This window comes from Aulonocara stuartgranti, assembly GCF_965226115.1.
Source record: "Aulonocara stuartgranti genome assembly, chromosome: 23".
Lineage (NCBI taxonomy): Eukaryota > Metazoa > Chordata > Actinopteri > Cichliformes > Cichlidae > Aulonocara > Aulonocara stuartgranti.
The window spans coordinates 31830158-31857476 of record NC_138958.1 but is presented as its reverse complement, the minus strand read 5'-3'; the positions used below and the strand labels follow the sequence as shown (position 1 = coordinate 31857476).

Genomic DNA, 27319 nt, shown 5'->3' with positions numbered 1-27319 from the left:
AAATATCAACAAATAGAAGATGAGATTTCACATCTGTAAAAGTGAGCAGCCTTCACGGCATTTCATTCTTCAGTAAAACTTCAGTAAAAGAAATTCAAATGAAAAGCAAAATATCTGAGGCTGCTAGAGAACTGTGAGAGCAAAGGACAGTGCAAAAGACATTACTTCCTGTACGTTATGTCCATGGCTTAGTGTGGAGTGGTATCTTAACAGAACCAACATCTGGGGTGGGAGGTCCCACTTTATCATAACAGGGAAATACCAACACTCAGAGCCAAACACCGAAATCAGTGAGCATCTGAGAGTGCTGTAGGTCATCGAGGACACACACTGGCTGCTATGAAGGTAATTATGCTGTGAAAAAATCTAGGTGCACGGATTTGAAAGAATAATGTCTCTCTGTCTACACACACACACACACACACACACACACACACACACACACACACACACACACACACACACACACACACACCTAGCATAAAAAGAGAATTTCTGTTTGGTCACTTATTTCTTTGTTGTAACAATGTTTCTTAGCAATAAATTTATTACTGTTGGAATTCCTGCCATACTTGTGAGGAAAATGCATTTGTGGGTTGTGCCCATACAGTCATTGGTTGTGCCCATGAAAAACTAGCCAATCCTCTCTGCAGTGTTTCCAGATTCTAACAATTAGGTGTCTGACTGTCAGAATCTGTAATCATGGAACCTTCTACAGTGATCCGGTTCTGTCTGCTCTAAGAATGCCACATCAGCTCAACAGCTCCAGACTATTTATCTCAATTTATCTTTAAAAAAAAATACTGCTCCTCGCTGTCTTCAATCACAAGCTCAGAACCAAATGATAACTTTTTTGTTAAGTCTTTCTGTGGAAACTCTTATTGATAATGTTTTTTATTCTTATTTTTTGTTTCCTTTCATTATATTTTATTGGGTCTTAACTTGGTTTTATGCTATTATTAACTGTATTTTACTTTTCAGTTATGTTTTAGTGTGATTCTCCAAATATAGTTCAAATAAAGAAACATGGCAGTGGATAAAACCGTAATACTGGTGCTTCAAACTGCACAATCTATCCGTCATTTCATAATGTTATGTTGTGTTCAGTTATTCACGTGAATATAGTTGCTCAAGATTTTTTGAACTATTTTACCAAAGTGACATTCTACAACAATTCGCTGTAAAATTACATCACTTCCTTTGGTGCAATTGAACATGACAATATTGTGCCATTGGAGAGGCCTTTCTGACTGACGTTTCTCCAGTTTTGCTTTTTGCTAGTGTCATTGTCACTATTGCCCATTTAGGTTCAGAGGTAGTCCAGTATTTCCAGTACAGCACATCAATAAATGCTGGTACTAGAAGGTTTGCTGCATCTCGCTGCACAGTCTTAAGAGTGTAAATAGGCTAAGGCAGGCATCAACTCAACACCCGGACCAGTATTTTGTCCTTTGTGTGAGGAAGAACAAGAGCAGCACTAGCAGAGCCCTACAAAATTACCTCCACTAGGCTACTTGTGCATGTTTCTGACTAAACTGTCAGAATGATACTCCATGAGGTTGGCATGAGGTCTTTCTGTCCTTTAGAGAGAGCTTATTGATGCTCTAAACCAGGGGTGTCCAACCCCAGGCCTCTAGTGCCTGCAGGTTTTAGATATCAACCTGGGTCAACATACCTGAATCAAATGATTAGTTCATTATCAGGCCTCTGGAGAACTTCAAGACATGTCAACGGCTCCCTACACAACACTACTAACTCACATGCAATGTTCCCTCTAAGCTGCGCATGTGCGCAATTGCTGGCACGGTCTCTGCGCACAAAAAATCTGCGTTGTGCACAAAAAAAATCCAACCTGAATTTAAATTAAAATTAATATGTTAACAATTCTGTTTTGCAGTGTTAGTCAGTAAATGACTGGCTGCTCCCGTAAGGGATTAGAACGATGCCACCTATGGGATGCCATAGTCCAGCCAATAATGCGATTCACATTCGTATATACAGTATGCAGCTAAACAACGTCGTTGACAGGCTATGGCAGCATCCTTATGTGCCGACAACGGTGTTTTAGCTAGCAAAGCGGCGTGGATGATATGGAGTGAAGCCACATTAATAATAACGTGTACAACCATTGGAGATGTGAGCAGGACAGACGGAACAATTGACGGAAAACGTGTGGACTTTATACCAGTTTTAAATGTTGTGTTGATAGTAGAGATGGCACGATACCACTTTTTTATGTCCGATACCGATACCGATATCATAAATTTGGATATCTGCCGATACCGATATGAATCCGATATAGTGTGTTTTAATCAATAAAACTGTTTTTTTAAAAATATCTTGCTGCATTTTGTATAAGTTCATACTCAAGTTTAAAACAACAACTACACTAAAGCTATTCTGTTATACCTATATGCAAAAAAAAAATATTTATAGTTCAGCAATACTGATCAATCTAATAAACTTAAACCTACACCATCCTCCCTATTCTGGTATTTTAAAGAGTACTTAGCGTAAATATTAAGCAACCTAACTAATAGGGTTCCAACTCCCAGCAACAACAAAAATAAATAAATAAAAAATAGGGAACCACCCCTCACGCTCCACCTCATGATGCTTAATCAACGTAATCAACCTTAATTTGATGCAGTGTGAAAAAAAAATGCACAGAAATCAATTATTTTTCAAGAAATATTAAATAGATTCAACATCTTTCTTCAACAAAATTGCAGACTGTACAGATGGTACCTTCCCAAAGGAAAAAGTACTATAGCTTACTAGGGTATATATATTAGACTTAATATTCACTATATACAGTAATTGACTTCTATTCATTTTACATCAAATTAAAACTTTCGGTGTAAGATTCGGATAATTATTTATTAAAAGCTAGACATTTTAAATGAGAATAAGAAAGAAAAGTATGTCTTTGTGCCCCCTTTTCCCTGTTAATGCCCTATCGGCCCCCCTGGCTAAACTTTGCTAGATCCGCCCCTGCACAGTTACCAGCCGTCAGCTACGTAGAAAAAGATCCTCGAGTAGAAAGTAATAATAAATAAATTCTAACAACAGCTGATCAAGCTTAAACGTGCTGCTGTTGTTTAGCTGCTGGTTTCCTCTTTCTGGTGCAAAGTGGGCCAAAAACAAACCAGAGAGATGGACTCGCGACAGAAAAGCCGATCAGCTGATCATTAAGCAGTTTCATGATTGAAGTAGCAGCAAGAAGAGGCAGTCGCTCCATATATCGCTTGTTAAGCTTAACGCAGGAATGCTTTACAAACATGCAGAGATGGACTTACACACTTGCTTTACTTCTCTCGGGATAACTTTGTCGGAGATGAAATGCCGGGTTGCTAGCGAAGCTCCACATGCTATCCAGACCACCGACAGGTCCCGCATGCCACAGCCGCTCTATCACGTGATGCATACTGCTCCGACGTGCTAACGTTCTGAGGTGAGTTATGGCGTGTTGCAAGTTTTGTGAGGTGCTTTCGTGATATTTAATGGATCGGATTACATTTTTTATTTTTCTCCGATATCCGATCCAGTAATTTAGGTCAGTATCGGACCGATACCGATACGTAATATCTGATCGGTCCATCTCTAGTTGATAGGCCACATAAAACCAGAGTTATGATAAAAACAAATATATGCAATGTTTGGTTTTCTTCCTGAATACTATCGTTGTTTATATTTACTGCGGAAGAAACGGTAAACGGCGTTTTATAAGGAAAGCGCTCTCCCCCTGTGAGCAAAAACAAAACCAAACAAACCCACCCTTTCCTATTGGTCGAAAAATATACCATGTCGACCAATCAAAATATGATATGGCAACATGGCATTTATTGTTTAGGAAGGGGGGAAGTTTTAGGAGTGACGGAGGTGTTTTGAGATATTTGAGATATGAGAGATTTGAGACATTTAGCGCAAATCTTGTGTAGTTAGTGTGTAGTGTAGTCAATAGTTTTGTTGTGTGTGTCAGAACAATGGACTACTGAATGTTACAGGTGTTACAGGAGTGATACATCTCCTGTTGTCAGGCCTGCAGGTATCAGGCTGTTGTTCTCCTTTATCTCATAGTGGTCAGAAATTGTTTTTTGGAGTGGCACAAATAATTTTTGTGGCATCAAATTTGATGCAGAACACCTGATTGTTCTGTAAATAGTTTTAAATGTTTATTTAAAAAACGCCTTGGCTGCATTTTTAGGTAAACAGCTGCAAAAAACTTTGTTTGCATAACTCGGTTACTTTTTTGAAGAAGTAACTATATAAGTAACTATATAATTAAATTGCCCAACATTGGTCATTATATACTGTATTTTATTTTGCAGCCAGATTCTTTTGCAAATATATATATATATATATATATATATATATATTATATAATTTTTTTTTTTTTTTTTTTTTTTTTGTACTTCCAATAGTGTTAACATCCTACACAGGTCATGAACAAGATTTTTTTTTCATCGTAAGTGGGCTAAGGCAGTTAATTAAAAGTAGTCTAACATAAATGTAAATGCTGTAATTTGATTGTTTTAATAAACCATGTAACTTGGATGGATTCGATGCTGGCGTGACCACAGTGCACACTGTCTGCTGTTGCTCACAGTGGTCCAAGGGACCGCTCAGGGAGTTTGTGTGTTCGCTCAGACACATGAAAAATTAGAGGGAACATTGCTCACATGTATGTTAAAGATTTTCATTTTGTATAGTTCACTCACCAAGATCCACTATTTGATTTATGCGATTTACCTTTCATTTATTTTTTGTTAGGTTCCATTTCTTTGAGCAGTGCATATATACTGTGCATATGTAATAGTAAATACAATTAGTTACAGGACTTACAGCAGTAAAACATTTATATGATCTATCAGTTTATCAGTATCCAGTCCTTTATCCACTTATAGTGTTTATAGCTTCAAACTGAAATACAAATTTGTATTGCAAAACAACATTAGTAATTGTAGTGTATAATCTGAAGTATATGTGTGTGAGTGGTTTTTAAATGAGCTGCTGCACTGCACTGACGTATCATTAAGTTCAGGGCTGCCCAATCCCGGTCCTCGAGAGCTACCGTCCTGCAGCTTTTAGATGCATCCTTGTTCCCACACACCCGAATCAAATGAATGGCTTGTTATCAGGCCTTTGCCAAACATGATGGCATGCTGAAGAGGTAATCAAACCATTTGATTCAGCTGTGTTGGAGTAGGGATGCATCTAAAAGCTGCAGGATAGTAGCTCTCGAGGACTGGGATTGGGCAGCCCTGATTAAGTTGATACGTCAGTGCAGTGAGGATGTTTACAAAATGTTCACTGGCTTATTTCCAACAGCAGTGATTTCCTCACAGTTCCTCCAAACAACTCCCAAATTTCAAGGCTATTCAACCTGAAGCAAAGAATCTGTTTAAGTCAAGGCCCAGCTTCTCAATTTATCCCTGAGACGGCACACTTTTATTAGAAGGCTGGTTGCGGTCAAGCACAATCACCCTCCAAAGAAATGTCTCATGCCCTATATAACAAATTTTTATTTAACACAGGGCAGAGTTGAAAGAGAGTTGAAAAAATAATCTGACTCGGTGACAGTGTTTATCTTACATTAATGACTTCCTGTTTTCTCTGTTTTTATTCACTTTTCTTTAAACTGAAAAATGGTTGTTATGTCAAGACATTGCAATATTTCCATGTATCAAAATCCTGCATTAGATTATAAATCCACCAGTACACAACTGTACATAGATTCAGATGACCAGCGGTTCAAACTTTGCTCTATATCTGTCATGTTTTCTTTCCTCACTCTCTGCCTTCATACGTCAAAGCTATATCTGTCCAATAAGACTAAATGCGTATAAAGTGACACCTATAAACGATTTTAGTCAGGCTGAGTGTCAGCTAAATGGAGGCATCTGTGAAGTAACACTCTTCAAACAAGCCATGCTGCATTAGGGAAGACATCCACTGTCTATTTGTTTGCTGAGGATGTCCGGTATGAGGAAAATAAGTGCAGAATATGATGTCTATTCCTCATAAAGGCACAGCTTTATATTTGTTAAGCCTTTAATGGGCTCTTAGCATTTTCAGACTGGTCAGTGTCGTGTGCAAAGAGGAAGACTTGCACAGTCAGTGGAAATAATGTCTAAAAAAAACCCTAAACTTGTATTTCTGAGAGTCACACTGACTGAAAAAAAAGAAAATATATATATATATATATACGTGTGTGTGTGTGTACATATATAGAATAAATAGTGTTATTTGTACAGCTGTTAGAAAAATACATCTGAGCAGAGAATGTAAAATCACTTTTTTTAAATAACTTTTTCATTCCTCCGTACTTATTGCATTGCATACGGCTTGGGGACTCTTACCATGCACCACAGAAGGGACTATATGGTGGATGCATCTAAGACATAATTTTGACAGTCATGTAAAGTGGTGGACAGCATATGCAGTGCAATATGAGAGCTAACAAAAAGTTATTCCTTGTCATACAGGATGGTGGTTCAATATGAATAGCTTGTGTTTGTTTGATTTTTATGAATGAACTCTCAGGACTGCATATATAATGCTACAACTTAGCTTGACTGAGTTAGCCACAATAGCAGCATAGCCAGTGATAGCAATGGTGACTATCTGGCTATCAAAGCAGTGAAATATTTTTAATAGATTTTGGCACATAATAAGGATGCTCAAGTACAGTTTGGCTTAAGCTTTTTTGTTTTTTTTAATAGCCTTCACAGTATTAAATCGTATTTAATAACACAATTGCAGGAATTAATATATATTGGGTGCTATGTGATCATCTTTTGTAGTTCATAATATATGAAAATAATCCGTTTTCTTTAACCTCCTAACTCTTTCATGGCATGCATTTTTAATTTCTCTTTGCTATTTGGGCTGATTGGGACCTGATGAATGTAAAAACAAAGTATTATCTTTTTACCTGATTTTTGTTTCTGGGAAAAATGATATCCACATATGAGGACATTCGTTTTAAATTTCGATAGAACAGTGGTAGTATACTGTCTTCGTATGTGGATATTGGGCCCTTGTAGAGCAAAATTTTGTATTTTGGTCTAGACAACCCAAAATGTGATGTCCACATATGTGGACGCCAGGTCCTGAGAGGTAAAATGACGTTATTTAATATTTATTTCTACACTCTGTTTAGTCATAGTTGTAAACCGTTAATCCGTTTTTTCCTTTTTTCCTGGCAAACGTCCCTGTCTAACAAGCATAATTTTCTCTTTCTGTATGAACAGGAAAATAACTAATCAAACAAGATATTAATTTTGTCATTTCAGGCAATTGCAAAACAGAGTAACAGACTAAACTGATAATTGCAGCCTTGAACAAAACAAAAAGTGTTTACAGACACGATATGTGTTCTTATATTTAAGTGAAATGGCATTTTGCTCCACATGCTGAATAAGAGGAACAATTTTCTGAATAGCGGACAAATTGGGGAACAGCTGGATAACATACTTCCTCAAAACTGTTGTGCATCATAAAACCTGACGAACTTTACTCCGCTGAACATTTTCTGTGTCACCTTTGAAACTTGAGCTGAGATAATATTTAACAACAAACCAATGTGTCACATAACTTTGTTGCTCTCTGCGCGTGTGGCACTGGATCGATGAAGTTGTGATTCGGAGCGATATCGGTTGTATACTTCACTTTACGGCCAGAAACAATGGTTGGTGGTGGTTTGTTAATACTCACACGTCGTTGTTATGCGTATGGAATGCTTCACACGGAACCGTTTGCACTTTCTGACTTTTGTCCCTTCGAACAGGTTTCCATTGCCAAGGTGCTCCTCGGAATTTTTGGGGCAGCTGTGGTCGTCGTTTTGATAGCGGTCCCCACGGCTATATTTCTTAATGGTGAGTCTTTGTTATTAAATGCTTCACACACTGGCGTCATCTCTGCTTTACCGTTAAACACATTTGTCAGAAAGTATTTTATGCGCGCGTCATTGCGCGTTGTTTGGACCGTTGTCACTTAACACTTCTCTAAAAACACTGAAAGAAAACATTTAGCTCATCGGGAGTCACGTTGCCACCTAAGAAACGAGCGAAGTCACATTTATAAGTGTGATTAAAGTCGCAATGACGTTTCTCTGACACCCCATATGCATACCTTTAAATCCAAGCCCATTCTGTACCCACTTTGACAATTTCCATTATTACACATTAACGTAAGCGACATCCCACTTGCCGTTATCAGTTACAGCCTCTACAGCTCTTAGCTTATCTCATTGCTGAGCATCATAATGTGAGTGTGTGTGTGTGTGTGTGTGGGAGGGGGGGGCTAGATATTATATCTGTAACATGTGATCTTCAAGTGCTTTCCAAACACGTGTTTCAGAAAAGAACGACGAGGCCAGCATTAGATCTTTCACCCTTGAGGACGTCTTCAACAGCTCACTGAAACCCAAATCCTACAACATGAGGTGGATTTCTGGTGGGTGATGTAATTAACCTGTATTTTTAAAAAAAGAAAGAAAGAAAGTGTGGGGCATGATGACACTGAGTTATTGTCTCCCGGACTGTAAATATGTTATCAGACAGGATAATTTATATCTCCAAAAATCCACTTTGTGTTACTGACTCACTGAGGCACATGAAATTATTGGCACGTATTTAGTTACCCAGTATATGGAACCAAATAACCTAGAATGCAGTAATATTAATAAGGACAGCTCTGACCTGCCTAATTCACTTGTTCTGAAACCAGAACAGCACCTTTTTTCTCTGAAATATCAAGCTGGTTTTGTCCATGCATCTACATGGATCACAAGCACTTTTTCATACTTTTGCATTCATGTTCCCAATGGATAACTAACCCCTGGTGCTAAATCTGGTGCTACTATGATTTTGGTACCAGTGGTTTTAACCCTCTCAGAGCTAACCTACCATAGGGTCTAACCCTAATTCTAACCCATACATTTGGGTATGTTTAAGCATAACTGTAGCATGTGAATAAATCAAGTAGTAGCTATAGCTAGATTAGAGCACTACAGCAAGTTAAAGTTCATTTCCATAAAGTAGTAGTAGCAGTTTTTTCAATTTAACAATCATGAGAAAACTTTGGTCCATATTGAGATTGTCATCTATATGACTGTGTCAACTGCCTTTTATCACAGTAATCAGTCATTTAGTAACTCTCTTCTTTAACACACATTTTCCCTTGTAAGTAGAATATTTAAGGGTGTGCTTTCATCTTTCTCATCTTCCACCATAGATCATGAATATCTGCATACGTCAGAAGGCTCAGTGTTCCTCTATGACGTCGCAACAGACAAGATATCAGACTTCTTGAGCAAAGACAGATTTGTAAGACATCCTTCTCATGTGCATCCATAGCCTTCTTTTAAAGCTTATAGCACACAGCTTCCATACAGATGCTGTGTTGTTTGTATGCAAGACTTTGAGGAGGTGTCTATGAAATGCTTACAATCTCTCTGTTCAACAAACAGATAGACAAAAATGCCTATGATTACCAGCTGTCAGCTGACCGCCGATACGTTGCATTCATGAGCAACTACTCCAAGGTAAAGTACCTTTATTCACATCTGATTCATTTCTAAACTGATTTATATTCAAAGTTTTTAAATGATAAACTACCTTACTTTGTTTTTGTCCCATTAGCTGTGGAGACATTCATTTACAGCTTCATATTCACTTTATGACCGGGAGTCAGAGTGAGTAACTTTTTTTTTCAACTACAAAGAAGGTTTTGGCTTCCTCTATTTAAATATATATTTATATCACCGACATAATTCACAACTTCAGTTACAGGCACCTCGTAAAATGTATGCTTAAATCTGTTTCAGCACATTTATCACACCCTCTGACATTCCTGATAAAGTCCAGTACTTTGCCTGGGCCCCTGAAGGGAACAAACTGGTAAGTTCAGGGAAAGACAGATGATTGCAGGCTTAATTTTGAATGACACTTCTGTTTTGAAGTGGGTAAAAGATTATCATGTACAACCTTTTCGAAGTCCTCCCATCCATCCATATATTTGGGTTTTGTCTCTTGACTTTTGTTTATTTGTTTTTCTAGGCCTTTGTTTGGAACAATAATGTGTATATAAAGACCAGCCCCAACTCTACATCACAACAAGTCACATTCAATGGCGAGGAAAATAAGATTTTAAATGGAATCCCAGACTGGGTTTATGAGGGTAAGTGGAAGATATATGAGTCATTTACGTTCAGTGTTTGCATGAGGAAACTTGCTTCTTACTGTTACACAAGTAGCTGTGTCTCCAGGAAGAGACCCTGATCAACTCTATACGTATCCTGATACAGACATTTGAAATTTTAATATCACATGTAAATAAACCATTTTATATTAATATTAGACCATACCATATGATAAATACAGGTACATAAAGACATTATTCAAGCACAAAAAGACAACATTAGTGTGGTGGGGTGTGGTGGGGCGTGGTCTGTGGCGCCGCTGTGGGAAAATACAGGCTGGCACACCGAAACTGCATCAGCTCATCACGCCTCCCCTGCAGCAGCGGCACAGACTACGCCACCGCCACAATTAGTAATAAAAAGGATGTCATACTTGACTAGCATTTAGATATCATACAAAGTTTAGGCCTCAGATCAGTTGTGAACTCACTGGAATCTTTTGGTGAGAAAAGCAAAAACTCAGATGGAGAGGTGTTTGCTGGCTGGTGTGATGCTTCCATTGTTTGGGTGAAATGTTTTTTAAATCCGTTCTAAATAGGTTGCTGCACCAACAACCTCCTTGTGATTGCTTTGATTACTAGCATATTATGCAACTACCTATACAGTAGTTTGCAGTGGAAGATACAAACTTTGTTAGCGAACACTCTGTAACCAACCACCGAGCAGTATTAAACTATAACAAAGACCAGAAATGTAGAACATTCATCTTTAAAGTAAAAGTTGTGCCTTACTGCTGAGACCAACACATTTCAAAAGGAGAGATTTTTATTTTGTAGGTGAACAGTCTCTGTTTTTTTATTGTCAAACTTTTTTAATTATTAATGAAGTGGAAATGCAGAGCAAGGACAAAGGAGCAACGCTGGTCTTTGAGCACTGTAGTGGTATGGTCTTAGACCGAGTGCCCTTCTGGTTTGAATGATATTGTCAGGGCCCTGGGTCTCCTGACCCAGCATGTTTAGTTCTTTGTGATTTTTGTATTTTTGTACTTGTGTGAGTTATTCTATGGTTTCTAGTTTCGATCCCTTGCCCTTCGTGTTTCTCTGTGTCCCCTCTGTTCTGTGTATGTCTGTGTCTGCATGTTTGAGTTTCCCTCTGTGTCTTTCGGTTCTTAGAGTCCTCTGCCTTATGGTTTATGTCTCTGTGTTTCTTAGTTGCTGTCTCCACCGTGTCAAGTTCGCGTCTCTGTGTCATACTTCCTGTTTTACTTTGAAGGTCCGTGTCTTATGTGAATGCGTCCTGCTTTGCTTGTCTCGTCAGTCCTGATTTCTCCCAGCTGTGCCCTCCTTATGTGTCTCATTCCCCTCGTTACTTCCCAGTGTATTTAAACCCTGTGTTTCTCTGAGTCAGTGTTGCGTTGTCCCTCAAACTGTGTGTTTCCTCGTGTGCCTCGCCGTCAAGTGTAAGCTTATATTTCCCAGTTCAGTTTTGTATGCTTTCCCCTGTCAGCAAATAAAGCTGAGTTTTTTGAGTTCATCCTTCGAGTCTGAGTGCCTGCATCTTGGGTCCTACTCCTGCCTGCCACACAGCGTTTCATGACAGATATTTTATTATAATGTAATTGATGATTTTGACTAATTACTGTACAGTAGAATGCATACAAAGGATGTTTTGCTAATATGTCTGTACTTTAAAAAAATATGTTTACACTATAATATCAGTCATTTCTCTTCTGTCTTAGATTTTCTAAGACAGCAGCAGGCCTCAAATGTTCCCATTCATTTAGAAGAATGTTTGTGTTTTTACAGTCACATTTCAAGGAGTGTAAAAAAAACCCAAACACATATCGATCTATCGATCTATTGTACTGTGACAACATGAAACCATGCTGCTTTACTACTCCATAAGCTGTAAAAGATCTTCTAACACAGCTTCATACGTTCATCGTTCCAGAGGAAATGTTCTCATCCAACCAAGGTCTCTGGTGGTCACCTGGAGGAAAGAACTTGGCTTACGCTGAGTTTAATGACACCGGGGTCCACACTATTGAATACTCGTGGTATGGTGAAAACCAGTACCCCAGCACTGTTTCTATTCCATATCCAAAGGTAGCACATTTGCTGTTTTGTTGAAGACATACATCAGTAATCAGTGTTGGCTTTTGTCTGTTATCTTATATTCTTTTGTCTTTGCAGCCAGGAACTCCCAATCCCACAGTGAAGCTATTTGTCGTGGACACTGACAATGCAACAAAAATCTCTGAAGTTGTTGTTCCAGACTCATTTGGCTCAGTGTAATCTAACACTTTCTAATATATCATTTCTTCCACAAATATCCAAAAACAAAATGTTGAACTTTAACTGTTCTTTTTGTTTCACTTCAGTGAGCACTACTTGTCTACTGTAACCTGGGTGAGTGATGAGCGTCTAGCTGTCCAGTGGCTAAAGAGAGTACAAAACCATCTCATCCTTCAGATCTACAGCTTTAATGGATTCACATGGAATACTTATGAGGTAAAACAAAAATGTATAAACCAGTACTTTTTCCTACCTTTGAGTCCATAACTTTGTGAAAACCGCTAAGATTTTGCTGACTGAGACTAGAGTTTTTTGACATGCTTCATGTTAAATCACATAAAAAATTGATCTTTTTATCTAAAGTATGGACAAAAGACTATTTGTTCAATATATCCCTAGATTTACTCTAAATAGCTTAGAGCTCAATGGTTATGTATGTCAAATCCACTGGAAATTTGCACAACTGAAGTAGAATATGATCTGGAATGCATCTTCCATCCTATATCCCTAGTCTTATAAGGAAAAAATCTAGTCCAAAAATATTTTCTGTAGTCCAGGCTTATATACTAAATACAGTCATGTATGTAAATGCTGCAGTGTAATACATGTGGATAAAATAAACTTTTAAAGATCTAAAAATCTATTCTGGAATATCTTCATATAAACCGTGACAAAAGCTAGTCGAAAGTGTTAACTTGGTGCAGCAGAGTTTCTTGTGGCATTCCACTTAGCTAAAGGGCTGCTAATTATTTCCATTTATGTAAAAATGTGAAAGAGCAACCCTGCCATTTAGAGATTTTCCTAATTTGTTGGCTAAAGAGTTTCAAAATTCAGTTCCCAGTCACAATGTCTCTTTGTGCTCTCTGGGTTTAAAGCTGCTGAGCCGATAAGGCTGCTGTGTTGTACTCTAAACTGTAGCTTAGAACGACAATAAACACAAGTTTTAACATCTTTTCACAGCATCTGGAGGTGGCAAGCACTGGCTGGATTGGACGGGTATGGTCACTACACTGTTAAATGTTAAATAGGTATTAAATATGTAAATGTTTTAAAGTAATACATTCCATGGAAAGACTCACTCCCACAATGACGAGTATTGTGCTTACATCAAAGTGAGTCACGCTGTTGCTCTGACTGTCTGACTGTCAACAGACAGTGCTGCAGAAACACTCAGTAGAACACTGTATGTGTATTAATCCACTGCAGAAAATAGTTCCCTACTGACTGTTGGATAACATTTGCTTACAACCATTTATTTCAGGGTACTGAAATAAAATTAATATTAAAATTAAATGTGTGCTGACATGAATGAATTGCACAGAAAAGGCATAAAAGAATAAATAATAACACGCTTGTTCTTTAGTTCTCTCCATCAGAACCAGTTTTTGCCACAGATAAGAACAGCTATTACCTGCTCATGAGTGACACCCAGCAATACAAGCACATCCATCATGTGGTTGGGGTGGGTGTATGAGTACTGAAATATTTTTGCTGGCTAGTCTTTCTTTTGTCTTGCACAATATCTTTTATGAATCTTTATGAATCATTTTTTGTGACATGTTAACCACCCACACATATTCTGTATTCATGCAGGGCAAGGCTACAGCCATCACTTCTGGAGAATGGGAAGTTATTGACATTCTGAAAGTCACAACAGATAGTGTGTAAGTCAAATCATCTCCTACAGGGTTGTCAAACATAAGGCCCGGGGGCCAGAATCAACCTGCCACAGACGAAATCCGGCCCACTGAAAAGCTTTAGAAATTTTAAAAGAGTGCACTGAAGTTTTAACTGTCTTTTCACAAGTTTTGCAGCATTTCCTATTGATACAGACCTCCCCTTCCCCACCACCACTATCATCATAACCAGTACCAATACTGCCACCACCAACAATTAAACAGTTATATATCAGAAAAGTTGCTGTTTTTACCCACAACTTTGTCTGTAATTTTGCTCATTTATCATGTAGTTTAATTGGTCTGGCTTACTTAAGATTAAAGTGAGCTGTATGTGGCCTGCAATGTAAAATGAGTTTGACATCCCCAATCTATTCATTTAATTGCTTGCAGTTAATGTAATAGATGCACACGGTGTCTTCAAATTTTGTTTTTGGTCATCAGCTAGCTGTGTGGCAGGCAGAGTGAGAACTCAAGTGCAGGACTCCGTAGACAAAATATAAATGGCCCTATGTGGAAAAAGTGGTTAGCCCCCTCTGTTATAGCATAAATTAACTGTGGTGTATCACATCTTTGGATAGCTCAATTCAATTTCTCTAGCCACACACAGGTCTGATTACTGTCACACCTGTTCTCAATCAAGAAATCACATAAACAGGACCTGCCTGACAAAAAGGAGTTGGACAAAAGATCATCAAAAGCCAGACATCATGCTGCCATCCAAGAAAATTCAGGAACAAATGAGAAACAAATCTCTCAGTCTGGAAAGGTTATAAAGCCATTTCTAAAGCTGCGGGACTCTAGCAAAACAACAGTGAGACCCATTATCCACAAATGGCAAAAACATGGGACATGGGAGAACCTTTCCAGGAGTGGCTGGCTGACCAAAATGATCCTAAGAGCACAGCAGTGACTGAGCCAAGAGGTCACAAAAGACCCCAGAAAAACATCCAAATAACTACAGGCCTAACTTAATAAAGGTACAATCAGTGTTTGTGACTCCACAATACGAAAGACACAAAATGGCCTGGAGAATTCTGAGACAAAAACCGCTGCTAGGAAAAAGGAAGATAAAGGCTCGTGTCAATTTTGGAAAAAAAAAATCATCTTGATGATCCAAAACACACCAGCAAGTTCACCTCTGAAGGAAAAACTAAATGAAGACTTTGGAGTGGCCTAGTCAAAGTCCTGACCTGACTCAGATTGACATGCTGTGGCGTGATCTTAAAAAGGTGGTTCATATCTGAAAACCCTCTAATGTGGCTGAATTACAACAATTCTACAAAGATGAGTGGGCCAAAATTCCTCCGCAGTGCTGTAAAAGACTCACTGCCAATTATCGCAAATGCTTGATTGCAGTTTTTGCTGATAAGGGTGGCCAAACCAATTATTCGGTTTAGAGGGCAATCACTTTTTTACATGGGGCCATGTAGGTTTTGGTATTGTCTGATTGCCACTGATTATAATTAAGAATTCCAAAGTCTCCATACTAGTGTCCTTCAAGCTTTATTCCTACTTTGCTACATTCTTAAAACTCCTGCCTCACTCATTCTTACCGATTACTCCTCAGATATTTTTCAAGTAATGAAGAGGGTGGCAAGCCAGGAGGAAGAAACGTTTACAAGTAAGAATAATGATTTTCATGTTTTATCCTTTATCTTTCATTAAGAAATTCAATAAGAATTGCTATGTGGGCATTTTTATGTGTTTTAGGCGGACACAACAAGAAACCAAGTGTCTGACGTGTAATCTACGTGAAAACTGTTGGTATAACTCCGCTTACTTCAGCCACAATGCCTCCTATTACCGCATGAGCTGCAGTGGTCAGTTTTATTCTCTTTCTGATTCGTAAAAACCTACCTCTTATTCTCTCTAGAGTTTTTGGATCATTTGAGTTAATTATATCATCATATTCCTTACTCAAAGGTCCTGGCACTCCTTTCTATTCTCTCATGGATAACATAAACAACAGAGGTAAGTTACAGTATGCAACTGGTTCTGCAGTCCAGAAAAAAAAAAGTATTCCAATAACTTTCTTGTATTTGTACATTTGTAGAGCAAAGAGTTTTGGAAGACAACAAGGAATTTGTGAGCATGATTTCTGGTATTCAAATGCCAACCATGCGTCAAGGCACCATCAAATTGGGCGAATACAGTAAGTGAATGCAGAAATGATCATTTTTCCTTTAAGACTTTCCCCATCAGTTTCATTTTGAGCTGATAACATTTTTGACTATACTCTCTAACGATAATCCAATAGCAATAATAAACAACGACCCTGCAGAAAGCTTTTGTTTTTTTTTACATTGCCAGAATATTTTGTCAATGGCAACGGATAAGCATAATCTTGAACCATATGCAGTTGGCTTTGCCCATTTTAAACCTCAACCCCACTACACTGTAGATGTTTTTAAACATGAGATAAAATTCTTAAAATCCCTCTCATTAGAGTATCTGGGTCAATTACAAATCTAGTATGTTTATTTATTTATTTTTTTGATGTTCGCAGAAACAGATCTCAGATGTTGGTCCTGGGATCTGCTGGAGCCACTTGCCTAGCTTGGGGGGTCACTGCACCAAGCGCTCCAATTACCACTGTTACCTTCACCCTGCACATCTTTTCAAGCTCTTCTCTGAGCGCTTGGTACTTCTCCAGCTTCTCATCTTCCTTCTTCCTGATGTTGCTGTCATTCTGTATCGCTAGCTCTATCACTACAGCCGTCTTCCTCTGCTTGTCCACCACTACTATGTCCAGTTGGTTAGCCACTGCCATTTTGTCCGTCTGTATCTTGTCCCACAGGATCTTAGTTTGGTCATTCTCCACCACCCTAGGGGGTGTCTCCTATTTTGACCTCAGGGCTTCCAGGCCATATTCTGCACAGATGTTTCTGTATACTGTGCCGGCCACTTGGATATGGCGTTCCATGTATCCTCTGCCTGCTAGCATCTTGCACCCTGCTGTTATGTGCTGGATTGTCTCAGGAGCATCTTTACACAGCCTGCACCTGGGGTCTTGCCTGGTGTGATAGACCCCAGCCTATATGGATCTTGTGCTCAGAGCTTGTTCCTGTGCTGCCATGATTAGTGCCTCTGTGCTGTCTTTCAGTCCAGCTTTGTCCAGCAGCCACTGGTAGGATTTCTGGATGTCAGCCACCTCCTCTATCTGCCGCTGGTACATACCATGCAGGGGCTTCTCCTTACATGATGGTTCCTCCTCTTGCTCCTCTTTCTTGGGTTTCTGCTACCTGAGGTATTCACTGAGCATGTGGTCGGTTCGAGCCATCTTCCTGATGTGGATGTTCATTGTTTCATCCTGGACTGTGGTGCTGACACTCACTTGTCCCCAACCTCCTTCCTACCACTTAGCGTACAGCCTTAGGATGCTGGACTTGGGGTGAAACCCTCCAGGCATGGTTGCAAGCTTCCTGATCTTTATGTCAGTGGCTTCTATTGCCTCCTTTGGCCAGCATCTCTTCAAGTGTCTGTGAGTCTTTGCTTGGTAGTTTCCATGACCTCAGGTAGGGGCAGCCTGCTATATTTATTAAGCAACCCTTTCTTCATAGCACCTCCGTGCTACCATGATCTTGGCCTCTAGTGTCCTTCTCCATCATCTTGTACACTGTAAAAATTAAATCCTGAAAAAACAGTAATATTCCGGCAGCCGGTGCGCCAAAATAATACCATAAAATAACAGATAATAACTTTCTCATAAAAATACGGTTATTTTCAGTAATGACAATACAGTTTGTTGCCCTAATTTTACATGGGATTTTGCCTTTTTCAAGTGCTTTTAAACATTAAATTAGGAACCTTTTAATGTGATTAAACAATGAAATTACCTATAAACAAGGTCAATGAATGCGGCAATATGAATAATAATACTTAAATGTACAGAAATATACAGTTAACAGTTGGTTTAAATAATAATGGATTGCATTTATATAGCACTTTTCGAGACCCTCAAAGTGCTTTACAATTCTACTATTCATTCACTCTCACATTCACACACTGGTGAAGGCAGCTACAGTTGTAGCCACAGCTACCCTGGGACAGACTGACAGAAGCAAGGCTGCCATATCGCGCCATTGGCGCCTCTGGCCATCACCAGTAGGTGGTAGGTGAAGTGTCTTGCCCAAGGACACAACGACCGAGACTGTCTGAGCCGGGGCTCGAACTGGCAACCTCTGATTACAAGACGAACTGCCAACTCTTGAGCCACGATCGCCCTAAATAACATTATTTAATGTGAAAAAAAGTTTATAAGAATCATTTTATATATCTTTCCATAGTATTACATTTGAATTTAACAGTTCAATCTTTCAAATAACAGACAAATATTTTGTGAAATTATGATACATTTGTGAATGTATTTTAACAATCTAAATATGCATATGTACAGACAAATATATTTAAAAACAAGAAAATTATGTTTTATTACATTTACAGTGATTTTATGTTATTTTTCATTTGAAATGTAACATGACAGTCTATTTATGTAAATTTAATGATATTCTAGAAAAACAGTAAAAAACTGTAAAATACACAGCAAAATACTTTTATATTACAATTTTTTTTTACAGTGTAGCCATGGATCCCCATGATCACTCGTTTCATGGTGTATATCAGCTGGTTGGTTTCGTTGATGGTTGCAGTAGGGATTGTTGCTGCATTCACATCTTTTAGTAGACCTTCAAGGGGGTACTTCACATAGTCTTGGTAACTGGCTAGGAAGGGTCCAGGTTTCCAGTTTCACCATGATCTTACATTTCAGATCAGCTGCTCTCGCACTCAACGCCCGTTGTTCCATCATATTTGGGGCTTGGTACCCAATCTCAGGTGGGGGTGATGATATGACGTATCATCCTGGCTCCCCCTTGCCATAGCATTTCTGTTGTACCTCAATGATCTCCAGCTGTGATAGCAGTTCCTTCTTCCGAATGCTGGAACACCGAGCTACTAGTTGTTTCGCCGTCAGTTTGGATGCTGGGTATCGGAGATTCCATGGGTCCCACATCCTCTTTGTGTAACCCCTTGCACTGGGGTTTCATGCGTAGTAGCATTCATAGTAGTAGCAGTGGTTAGCACTGTTGCTTCACAGCCAGAAGATCCCGAGGCCACAATCTGCCCAGGGCATTTCTATGTGGAGTTTGTATGTTCTCTCTGTGTTAGATGCCAGTCTGTTGCTAGCCCTGCAACAGACTGGCAATCTGTTGAGGGTCACCCTATGGTAGCTGGGATAGACTCTAGCCCCCCCTGCAACTCTGCTAAGTATAAACGGAAGAGAATGGATCAATAGGTAGATACTGGCACTGATATATGCAATATCTTTTACATTAATGACATTCACTAATACTTGTTTATATTTATTATTGGAAAAGACAGGCATGTTTTAAATATGATCTGCCATTAGCAAAATTTGGAAACAAAAAGAATAATTTGGCATTTTGAATAAAAAGCAGTGGATGTCCAAATACCAGTCAACATAGAGGACATCAGCTTGCACGATAGAAGGTTTAAGCAGGTAAACCTTCCCTGAAGGTGGCCCATTGGAAAACTGTCATGAAAAAAAAAACAATTATGAAAAATAATGTAGCTCTCTGGTTGAGCAGGCATCCTAATGTTCTGTGGCTGAAATGCAGTACCATGGGTTCAATTCTGACCAGCATGAAATTATTATTTGTACATTGTTTCATTATTTATTTTACTACATGTCTTATACCTACTACTCTTTTTATGTTCATATTTTTGACAGATCTCTGGTACCAGATGATTTTGCCTCCAGGCTTTGATGAGTCCAAGAAGTACCCTTTACTGATCGATGTGTAAGAGTTCATTTAAAAAATAAAACGAAAAGACTTTTTAAAGTAGGGCCAAAAAACTCATTCTGAATGTGCTTGATGTTCCAGGTACGCAGGTCCATGCAGTCAGAAAGTAAACTACGTCTACAGGGTAAACTGGTCCACCTACCTGGCAAGCACTGAGAAAATCATTGTTGCTAGCTTTGACGGAAGAGGGAGCGGTTACCAGGGCGACAAGTTAATGTATGAAATTTACAAAAGCCTGGGAACCAAAGAGGTGGAAGATCAGATAACAGCAGCCAGGTAAGGAAAGTGAGGAGGAGTTTAGACAAGTCAGTGCATCTCAAACAAACAGGTTCCTTCTTTGCTCCAGCAAGTTTGATAAAACTGGATTTTACTTGTTTCTGTGACTCCCATTTAGAGAGAAACTTAGTGTAGCGGAAATATCACGAGTCAATGATGGCAATGATCAGCAGAAGTTCTTGTCATCCCCTTATCCATATTAAATTCATATCTCTTTTTTTTCAAGGGAATTCATCAAAATGGGATTCATTGACAAAGACAGAGTTGCTATTTGGGGATGGGTAAGTAGTGAAGACTTTGTGTTAAACAAAAACGCCACAACGGTTAAACACATTGAGAATGTTTTAGTGCAAGTTAATGTTTCACTCACAAGTCAATGTGTTTGGCATGTACTCAAGACAATAGATGATCTGCAGTAATGAGTTTTTTATATTCAACAGTCCTACGGAGGATATGTCACATCCATGGTCTTGGGATCTGGCAGTGGAGTTTTCAAGTGTGGAATGGCAGTTGCTCCAGTCTCCAAATGGCGCTATTATGGTATTTCTTTTGCTGTCACTTTTTACAATCCCATTAATGATATGAAATAATAACATCTGCAACTATCTGTCTATTTGTACCAGATTCCATCTACACAGAGCGTTACATGAAATTGCCTTCACAGAATTCTGAAGGTTACGATGTAAGTTTCACAGCCAGGAATATCAAGTTCTCTGTCCTTTATTTTCAGCTGTGCGATTGTCTTTGTTGACGCATAAAAATTAAATCTGACTGTGTGCAGAACACAACAGTAACTGGCAGGGCCAGGAACTTCCATTCAGTGCAGTATCTTCTTGTTCATGGAACAGCCGATGGTGAGCAACACAAGGCCTCTATGTTTGTGTCTGTTTATTATTTTATAATTTTGGGGGGCAACATAAGCCTAAAACATAATAACAATAAGTGTGAGAGTTTATTTTTCATTCGCTGTGATAGAATACATTTGCAGCCCTGCCTTTTCAAACAGGAGGTTTTAGATGCATTCCTCATAGCCATCTCCTGACGTTGGAAAAGTGCAACAAAATTAATGTGGTTATAGAAAACTAAACTGAAATGTTCTAGACTAGTTTGAATTTCTACATGTGGTTGGTAAAGCACACTTTTTTCATCTTTTTTAAATTGAATGCCAATACTATTGCAGAAAATCCATTAGTATACCGCACTTATCATTATCAACAAATTCATACAGACTGATGTAAAATAAATAGATCCAACACTTGCAACTTGATCAGCACTGACAAAAGTAATGGCCATGATCATACCACTATGTTACCTTTCAACGGAACCCTGCCTTATTGTTCGGTTTGTTTTTCTAGACAATGTCCATTTCCAGCAGGCAGCAGAGATCTCAGAAGCTCTGGTTGAGGAGCAGGTGGACTTTGAGGCCATGGTGAGCAACTTGGGAAATGCAACAGACAATTGTGGGACCAATGTCATGAAACACTCATACATATAATGCTTTCTTCTTTCAGTGGTACACAGACAAGGATCATGGGCTCGCTGGTGCTGCCAATCAACATGTCTATACCCACATGACTCACTTTCTACTCAGGTGCTTTGCATAAAACCAAAAATTGTTTTTATTTTCTATGAATAAAGATAGGCAAAAAAATACATGTAAACTCATTTAGTATTGGAAAATTAATGGGTGCAAAACTGTCCCAGTTCTAATGTTATTCTGTGTCTATGAGAGCTTGTTTTAGATATGTTCATTTAGTTTAAAAAAGCTCTGAATTAACAACAAACATCTTGCTCTGTGTTATTTTATTAAACCACAACGTTTCAGTCCAACTGACCTTCATCGGGTACAAAAAACAATCTGATACGTTGTAATTTAATAAAATAATGGTAAGTCAAAAAGTGTGTAATATGTTCTTTTAAAAATATCTGTCTCTTTAAGAATTAAAGCTGATATGGTTCCTTGTAAAACCTATATGTGAAAAAAATTATTTTTCTAGAAATATATTAAGTGTACATTTATTGTTTAAAATGTCATTTAGAGGCCAGCAGAAAAAGTATAATAATGCAAAGAATGAAATGGGAACTGAGTGTAATGGAATATTTTAGTGAACCTGAACTACTTGGACATTTAAAATTTCTACAGCATTGTATTAAGCATAGACACATCAAAGTATTTGATACAGTTTTATGACATTTGTAAAACTGTTAATGGAGTTTTTTCTAATGTAATAAATAATTAACAATGAGGAAAAAAATATCTTCTTGCTTCACTTTCAATTTTAAGGGGTATTTAAAGTATGGTGTCATTAGTGGGTTGGGTGTAGCTCAGGTGAAAACTAGTGTACCTGGGTTAGTGGGAGTTTTTTGTCAAAGACATCTGGTTTAAATATGTGTCATATCAAACAGTTGGTTCCATGTAGTATCGGAACTCTTGGGGGGAAAGGTCCCGGTGATGAAATAGTAATACCTGAAGTTTTCTTGTCCCTTTGTAAAAATCTGTGACACTATATGAAGACAGTCTTGTTGATTTTCTCCTTCATTATATAGACCCAGTTGATACTGAGTAGTGTTGTGCATTCAACGCCTTTTTGGGATTCCTTGACCCCTCCTGATCCAGCCGTGGATCCACAGCACCAGGAAAATCTAAATATGGGGAAGAGGGCTGTCACTAAGCTTATGTTTAAATCCAGCACCTGAATAATATTTCTGGATGTCAGTGCTCTAAAAAAAAATGTTATTTCATGATCAATATTCAATGTCACAAAAAAAGTCAGCAAAATTTAGTGTCAAAGTGAAAGGTTCCAGCCCTGATCCTGTACTAATAAACCTTAATTTCCAGCAAATTAAATATCTGGTCTATGTGTGACAGTCATGTAGCATCACCCACCTGTATGTGTGTATTTATTATTGAATAGTCAGCTTGGTTAAACAGAGATAACTGCAACTGATGCAAAAAAGGGGGGAGAGAGATTTCCGATCTTTTGATTCTGAACGGAAGACTCCACAACCTCCATCCAGTTATGACGCCACAAATATTGCTTCCGATCGCAATGACACAGTAGCACATTAAAGCATCTCCCCAACTTTCTGTTTGACAGGATGAACTGCGGTTGTTTGACCTTAACACTGAAGGACCAGCTGGCATCACGCTTGACTGGCACCTTTCCTTCATGAGCAAACGGTCGGCTCATCTATTCAGTCAACAGGCCCCGTGTGTAATGGGTGTGTCTAATAGGTTTAGAGTAATAGGTGGAACTGTTACTCTAAGAGTGGGAAAAAAGACCCACCTATGCAGCTCTTCTTTCAATATATAAGGCTGCAAAGTGAGAGAGGGTGGTTAGATGCAGACACCAGCAATAAGCAGTGGAACTAACAGCGGGTGTTTGGAAAGAAAGAAGAAAAGGTGAGTTGTATCTTGTTGCAGTGGAGAAGGTATTTTACTTTTAGCCATCAAGTTCTTTTTTCTTGGTTTTTTTTTCTGGGTGGGGGAAATGTTTCTTTGTTTGGTTGAATGTTTTATTTCTTTTTTGTGTGTGTTGTCCCCTGTTACAGGTCACCACCATGAAAAGCATTCACTCCCTGGCTGGCATCCTCCTGGTCCTCGGCTTTGTCCAGAGCAGTTGGCAGGTTCCTCTGCATGATGCTGATGACAGCTTAAGGTACAACGAAACGCTTCTTTAAGATAAAGCTGTTTTTAGCACCCTTGTGTTACTCTTGTGACTAAATCACAAGAACAATTCCATTCAATTTGATCTATATAGCACAGATTCACAACAATAGTTATACTGTAAGGTAAAGACCCTACAGTGATTAAACAGTAGGGGTGTATAAAAAACAGAGAGGGAAAAGAAATGCTTAGTGCATTATGGGAAGCTCCCCAGTATCCTGAGCCTATTGAAACATAATTCAGAGCTAGGTCAACTATAAAATACGTCAAAAAGAAATTAAAAGATATTTTAGAAGATATTTTCCGTATGAGAAAAAGTCTCTCCAACTGTATTAAAAAACAAGAAAAAGCTTTAAAGATTATGCTGAAATGCAATTAAAAACTGTTTTTATTGTAGTGTAAATTCCTACATGACCTGATACTGACTCATAGAACCTATGGTTGATTAACTTTTTAGTGTGACCCTGAAACAAGTGATACATAATGTAGGATTAAAGGGAAGGACAAAGGATACATGTACTATATATGACAATGCTAAGTTTAAGAACAAAGTGCTTCCTTTCGGTTCCCCTTTCTTTTACTTCTCTTTTTTATACTCCTAGTGTTCCTAGAGATTTATATAGATATGTAGAAATATGATATGCTATGGAAAACACTTCAGTGGTACCTACTTTGCTCTTCCTTGCAGTTTTGAATCAGACAACACATTAAATGATGAGCCTGTGGAGTTGTCGAGCATGAAGAGACATTCAGAGGGAACTTTCTCAAATGACTACAGTAAATATCTGGAGGACAGGAAAGCACAGGACTTTGTTCGGTGGCTGATGAACAACAAGAGGAGCGGGTCAGTGTGAAAACAGTGTGAAATTTGTGATAAAAGACACTAGAACTGATCTTTTAAAGTAGCCAAGGATACTAGCAGAGTAGTGTTCAATTGTACAAGTGAAACACGTAATACAACATAGTGCTTAAAGTAGCAGCAGTAAAGGAGTATGCAAGAAAAGCAGCCTAACATCTCATGTATTTATATGCATTTTGGCTCTCAAACTAGGGGCCTGGCCCTTCTAAAGCCTCTGCAGATATATCAGAGGGGTCATAAGAATAATAATAAAAAGAAGTATTTCTCTATTTGCCTGTCCATTGGCCTTAAACAGGTTATTTCCAAAGCATCTGACACATGTGCCCAGCAAGCCACACATTTTGTGAGGAATTCAGAGCCAGTCTTTAGTGAGTTGATCTTTTATACTTGTAAATGTAAAATCTTACATTTAAAAGCACTAGAGTGTAAATATAAGGTACCTCAAATAAGAAAGCGCCTTTATAATTGACTCACATGTTCCATTAGTATAAAAAAGACATATCAAGTGGTCCGTGTCTGTGTTTTTTAGTGCTGGCGAGAAGCGACATGCAGATGGCACCTTCACCAGTGATGTAAGCTCCTTCCTCAAAGACCAGGCAATCAAAGACTTTGTTGCCAACCTCAAGTCTGGACAAGTCCGAAGAGAGTAGGCCGCCCTTCTTTTCTTCACGTGTATCTCCTCCTACAATACCCAAACCTTCTAAAATGGCCTGCTTGTGTCTGATTCCACCATGATGGGGAGAGCAAAACAGAGAACTCGAGCTAATCAGCTGATTCTTCTTGCTTCTTCAACCTTTTTCCCCCTTTCCACTGCTTTTTTCCCTTAGTGTTTCTTGTGATTGTGCCAAAATAAATCACTTGAACTTTTCCACTGTGTTGATCATATCTTACTCACACTGTGCAATGAGACATGAACCATGCAAAGAGACAATGAAGCAGTTAGGAAATGATTACACCAGAACAATCTTTTCACTTATGATGAAAATAATCATATGAAAAACTGATGATTTCTCCAGTGCAGATCAAATTTTACAGCTAAATTGTCAGGTTTCCGTACTGTGGGGTTACTGACCATTAGGGGGCAGTGTTTACATTGTGTGCCTGTGTACATACTCAGATCTGAAATGGAAAGATGGGGTGAAACATTCAGCAAGAGGCACGTAGATGGAAGCTTCACCAGCGATGTGAACAAGGTACTGGATTCCATGGCCGCCAAGGAATATTTACTCTGGGTCATGACCTCCAAGCCTTCAGGGGAAAGGTAACATCAAATCATCATGGCTGATTTGGCAAATGCTAGAGGTTAAAGGTCTTTTTTATTGACTGAGCATTGCCGTGATTGTAATTTTCTTTCTTTTCAGTAAGAAAAGACAAGCAGATGAATGAGAGTCTGCTCCATGTCGCTCCCTGCATGCTGTAAACAAAGCCATACACAGGAGGAATTGAAAGCCATTCTGCTTTGCATGATGTATTGTCAAAACTATATTTAAGTTTTTCTTTTTTACTTTTTGTGAATGTAAGGCAAAGACACAAAACATATAAAATACTCTTCCGTATAATTTACATTACACAAAAGAAGAAATTCAATTTTACAATTTACAATTTTAAATTATTTTCTATATTTTTAACACGAACACAAAAACGCTCAATCTCAGGTAGACCTATGGAAAGCACATCTAGCTTATGATTGTCATTATATTAATATTCTGCTCTGCAAAATAAAGTTTTCAGTCACTGTTTTTTCAGCTTCAGTCCTGTTTTATATTACAAAGATGAACTTCATAGAAATGTATAGATATGTGGTTGAGGAAGGATCTGGATTCTTTATTCATGTAAACATGCACCGGTAAATGCTGCGAAACATTTGTATTTAAAGGTTAATTAAGTAAAATTATATAAAAAATATTCAGACAAAAACACTTTAAAAGTATTTAAGTATTAAAACTAATTATCACCGTATTGTAATTCTTATAATACTGAACTAGAACATAAAATGACACATCTAGAGAGCTTATTTTTTCCAAGGAACAGTCCAACCTGCAAAACCATTTTTAAAAAATGAATAGAAAAACAGTCAGCACAATGAAAAGCATGAAGAAGTGGTTTAATCTGTAATAATGCTTGATTTGTGTGAGCTCGTAAAAGCTGTACATTTTACACCCACTTCAAAATCTTAATATGTGAAGAAAATATAAGGATAATCGTGTCTGTGAAAACTGTTGGAATTAAAAGAAAACAGTAGCTCAAATATCAAAACACAATGTAACAATGCAGAACATCCCCAAACCCAGCCTCAGAACTGGGTTTGGGGACCACACCCGGTGCTACTCTGGTCAATTAAAACAGGATACAAAGGCTAAATTTCACATGGGCTCGCCAAAATTGGACAACAAAGACTGGAAAAAACATTGACTGGTCTGATAAATCTTGATTGATCTGCTCTAACGTTTGGATGGTAGTGTCAGAATTAGACATAAACATGAAAGTATGGATCCATAGTGCCTTTGCCACTTTGTGTCCCTTGGTACAAATTTAGGATCACTCAACTGCCAGAGCAAACCTGAGTACTGTGTTC

The 27319-nt window shown here is 38.4% G+C and overlaps 2 protein-coding genes across 5 annotated transcripts; both read left to right on the top strand.

Annotated features, from left to right (window-relative positions):
• The first annotated feature begins 274 nt into the window (after positions 1 to 274).
• LOC309701456 (dipeptidyl peptidase 4-like) lies at positions 275 to 22473 on the top strand. Of its 3 annotated transcripts, none has more exons than XM_082525671.1 (26): positions 275 to 345; positions 7793 to 7880; positions 8365 to 8460; positions 9241 to 9332; positions 9476 to 9550; positions 9648 to 9700; positions 9833 to 9905; positions 10065 to 10185; positions 12098 to 12252; positions 12340 to 12437; positions 12528 to 12657; positions 13402 to 13437; positions 13805 to 13903; positions 14035 to 14105; positions 15688 to 15741; positions 15831 to 15940; positions 16044 to 16091; positions 16174 to 16272; positions 19870 to 19939; positions 20024 to 20218; positions 20445 to 20499; positions 20659 to 20758; positions 20842 to 20900; positions 21000 to 21072; positions 21574 to 21647; positions 21730 to 22473. In XM_082525671.1, exons 1-26 carry the CDS (start codon positions 340 to 342, stop codon positions 21820 to 21822), a joined length of 2223 nt encoding a protein of 740 aa, XP_082381797.1. In that variant the 5' UTR covers positions 275 to 339; the 3' UTR covers positions 21823 to 22473. The 3 variants fall into 3 exon arrangements, with proteins under 3 accessions (XP_082381797.1, XP_082381799.1, XP_082381798.1); XM_082525673.1 differs by lacking the exon at positions 275 to 345 and adding an exon at positions 2821 to 3454; XM_082525672.1 differs by lacking the exon at positions 275 to 345 and adding an exon at positions 7443 to 7693.
• A 177-nt stretch (positions 22474 to 22650) lies between these two features.
• LOC309701647 (glucagon-1-like) lies at positions 22651 to 26409 on the top strand. Of its 2 annotated transcripts, XM_082525805.1 has the most exons (6): positions 22651 to 23621; positions 23771 to 23877; positions 24574 to 24729; positions 25274 to 25390; positions 25862 to 26005; positions 26106 to 26409. In XM_082525805.1, the coding sequence occupies exons 2-6, from the start codon at positions 23780 to 23782 to the stop codon at positions 26128 to 26130; spliced, it is 540 nt and encodes a 179-aa protein (XP_082381931.1). In that variant the 5' UTR covers positions 22651 to 23621; positions 23771 to 23779; the 3' UTR covers positions 26131 to 26409. The 2 variants fall into 2 exon arrangements, with proteins under 2 accessions (XP_082381931.1, XP_082381932.1); XM_082525806.1 differs by lacking the exon at positions 24574 to 24729.
• Positions 26410 to 27319: the final 910 nt, after the last annotated feature.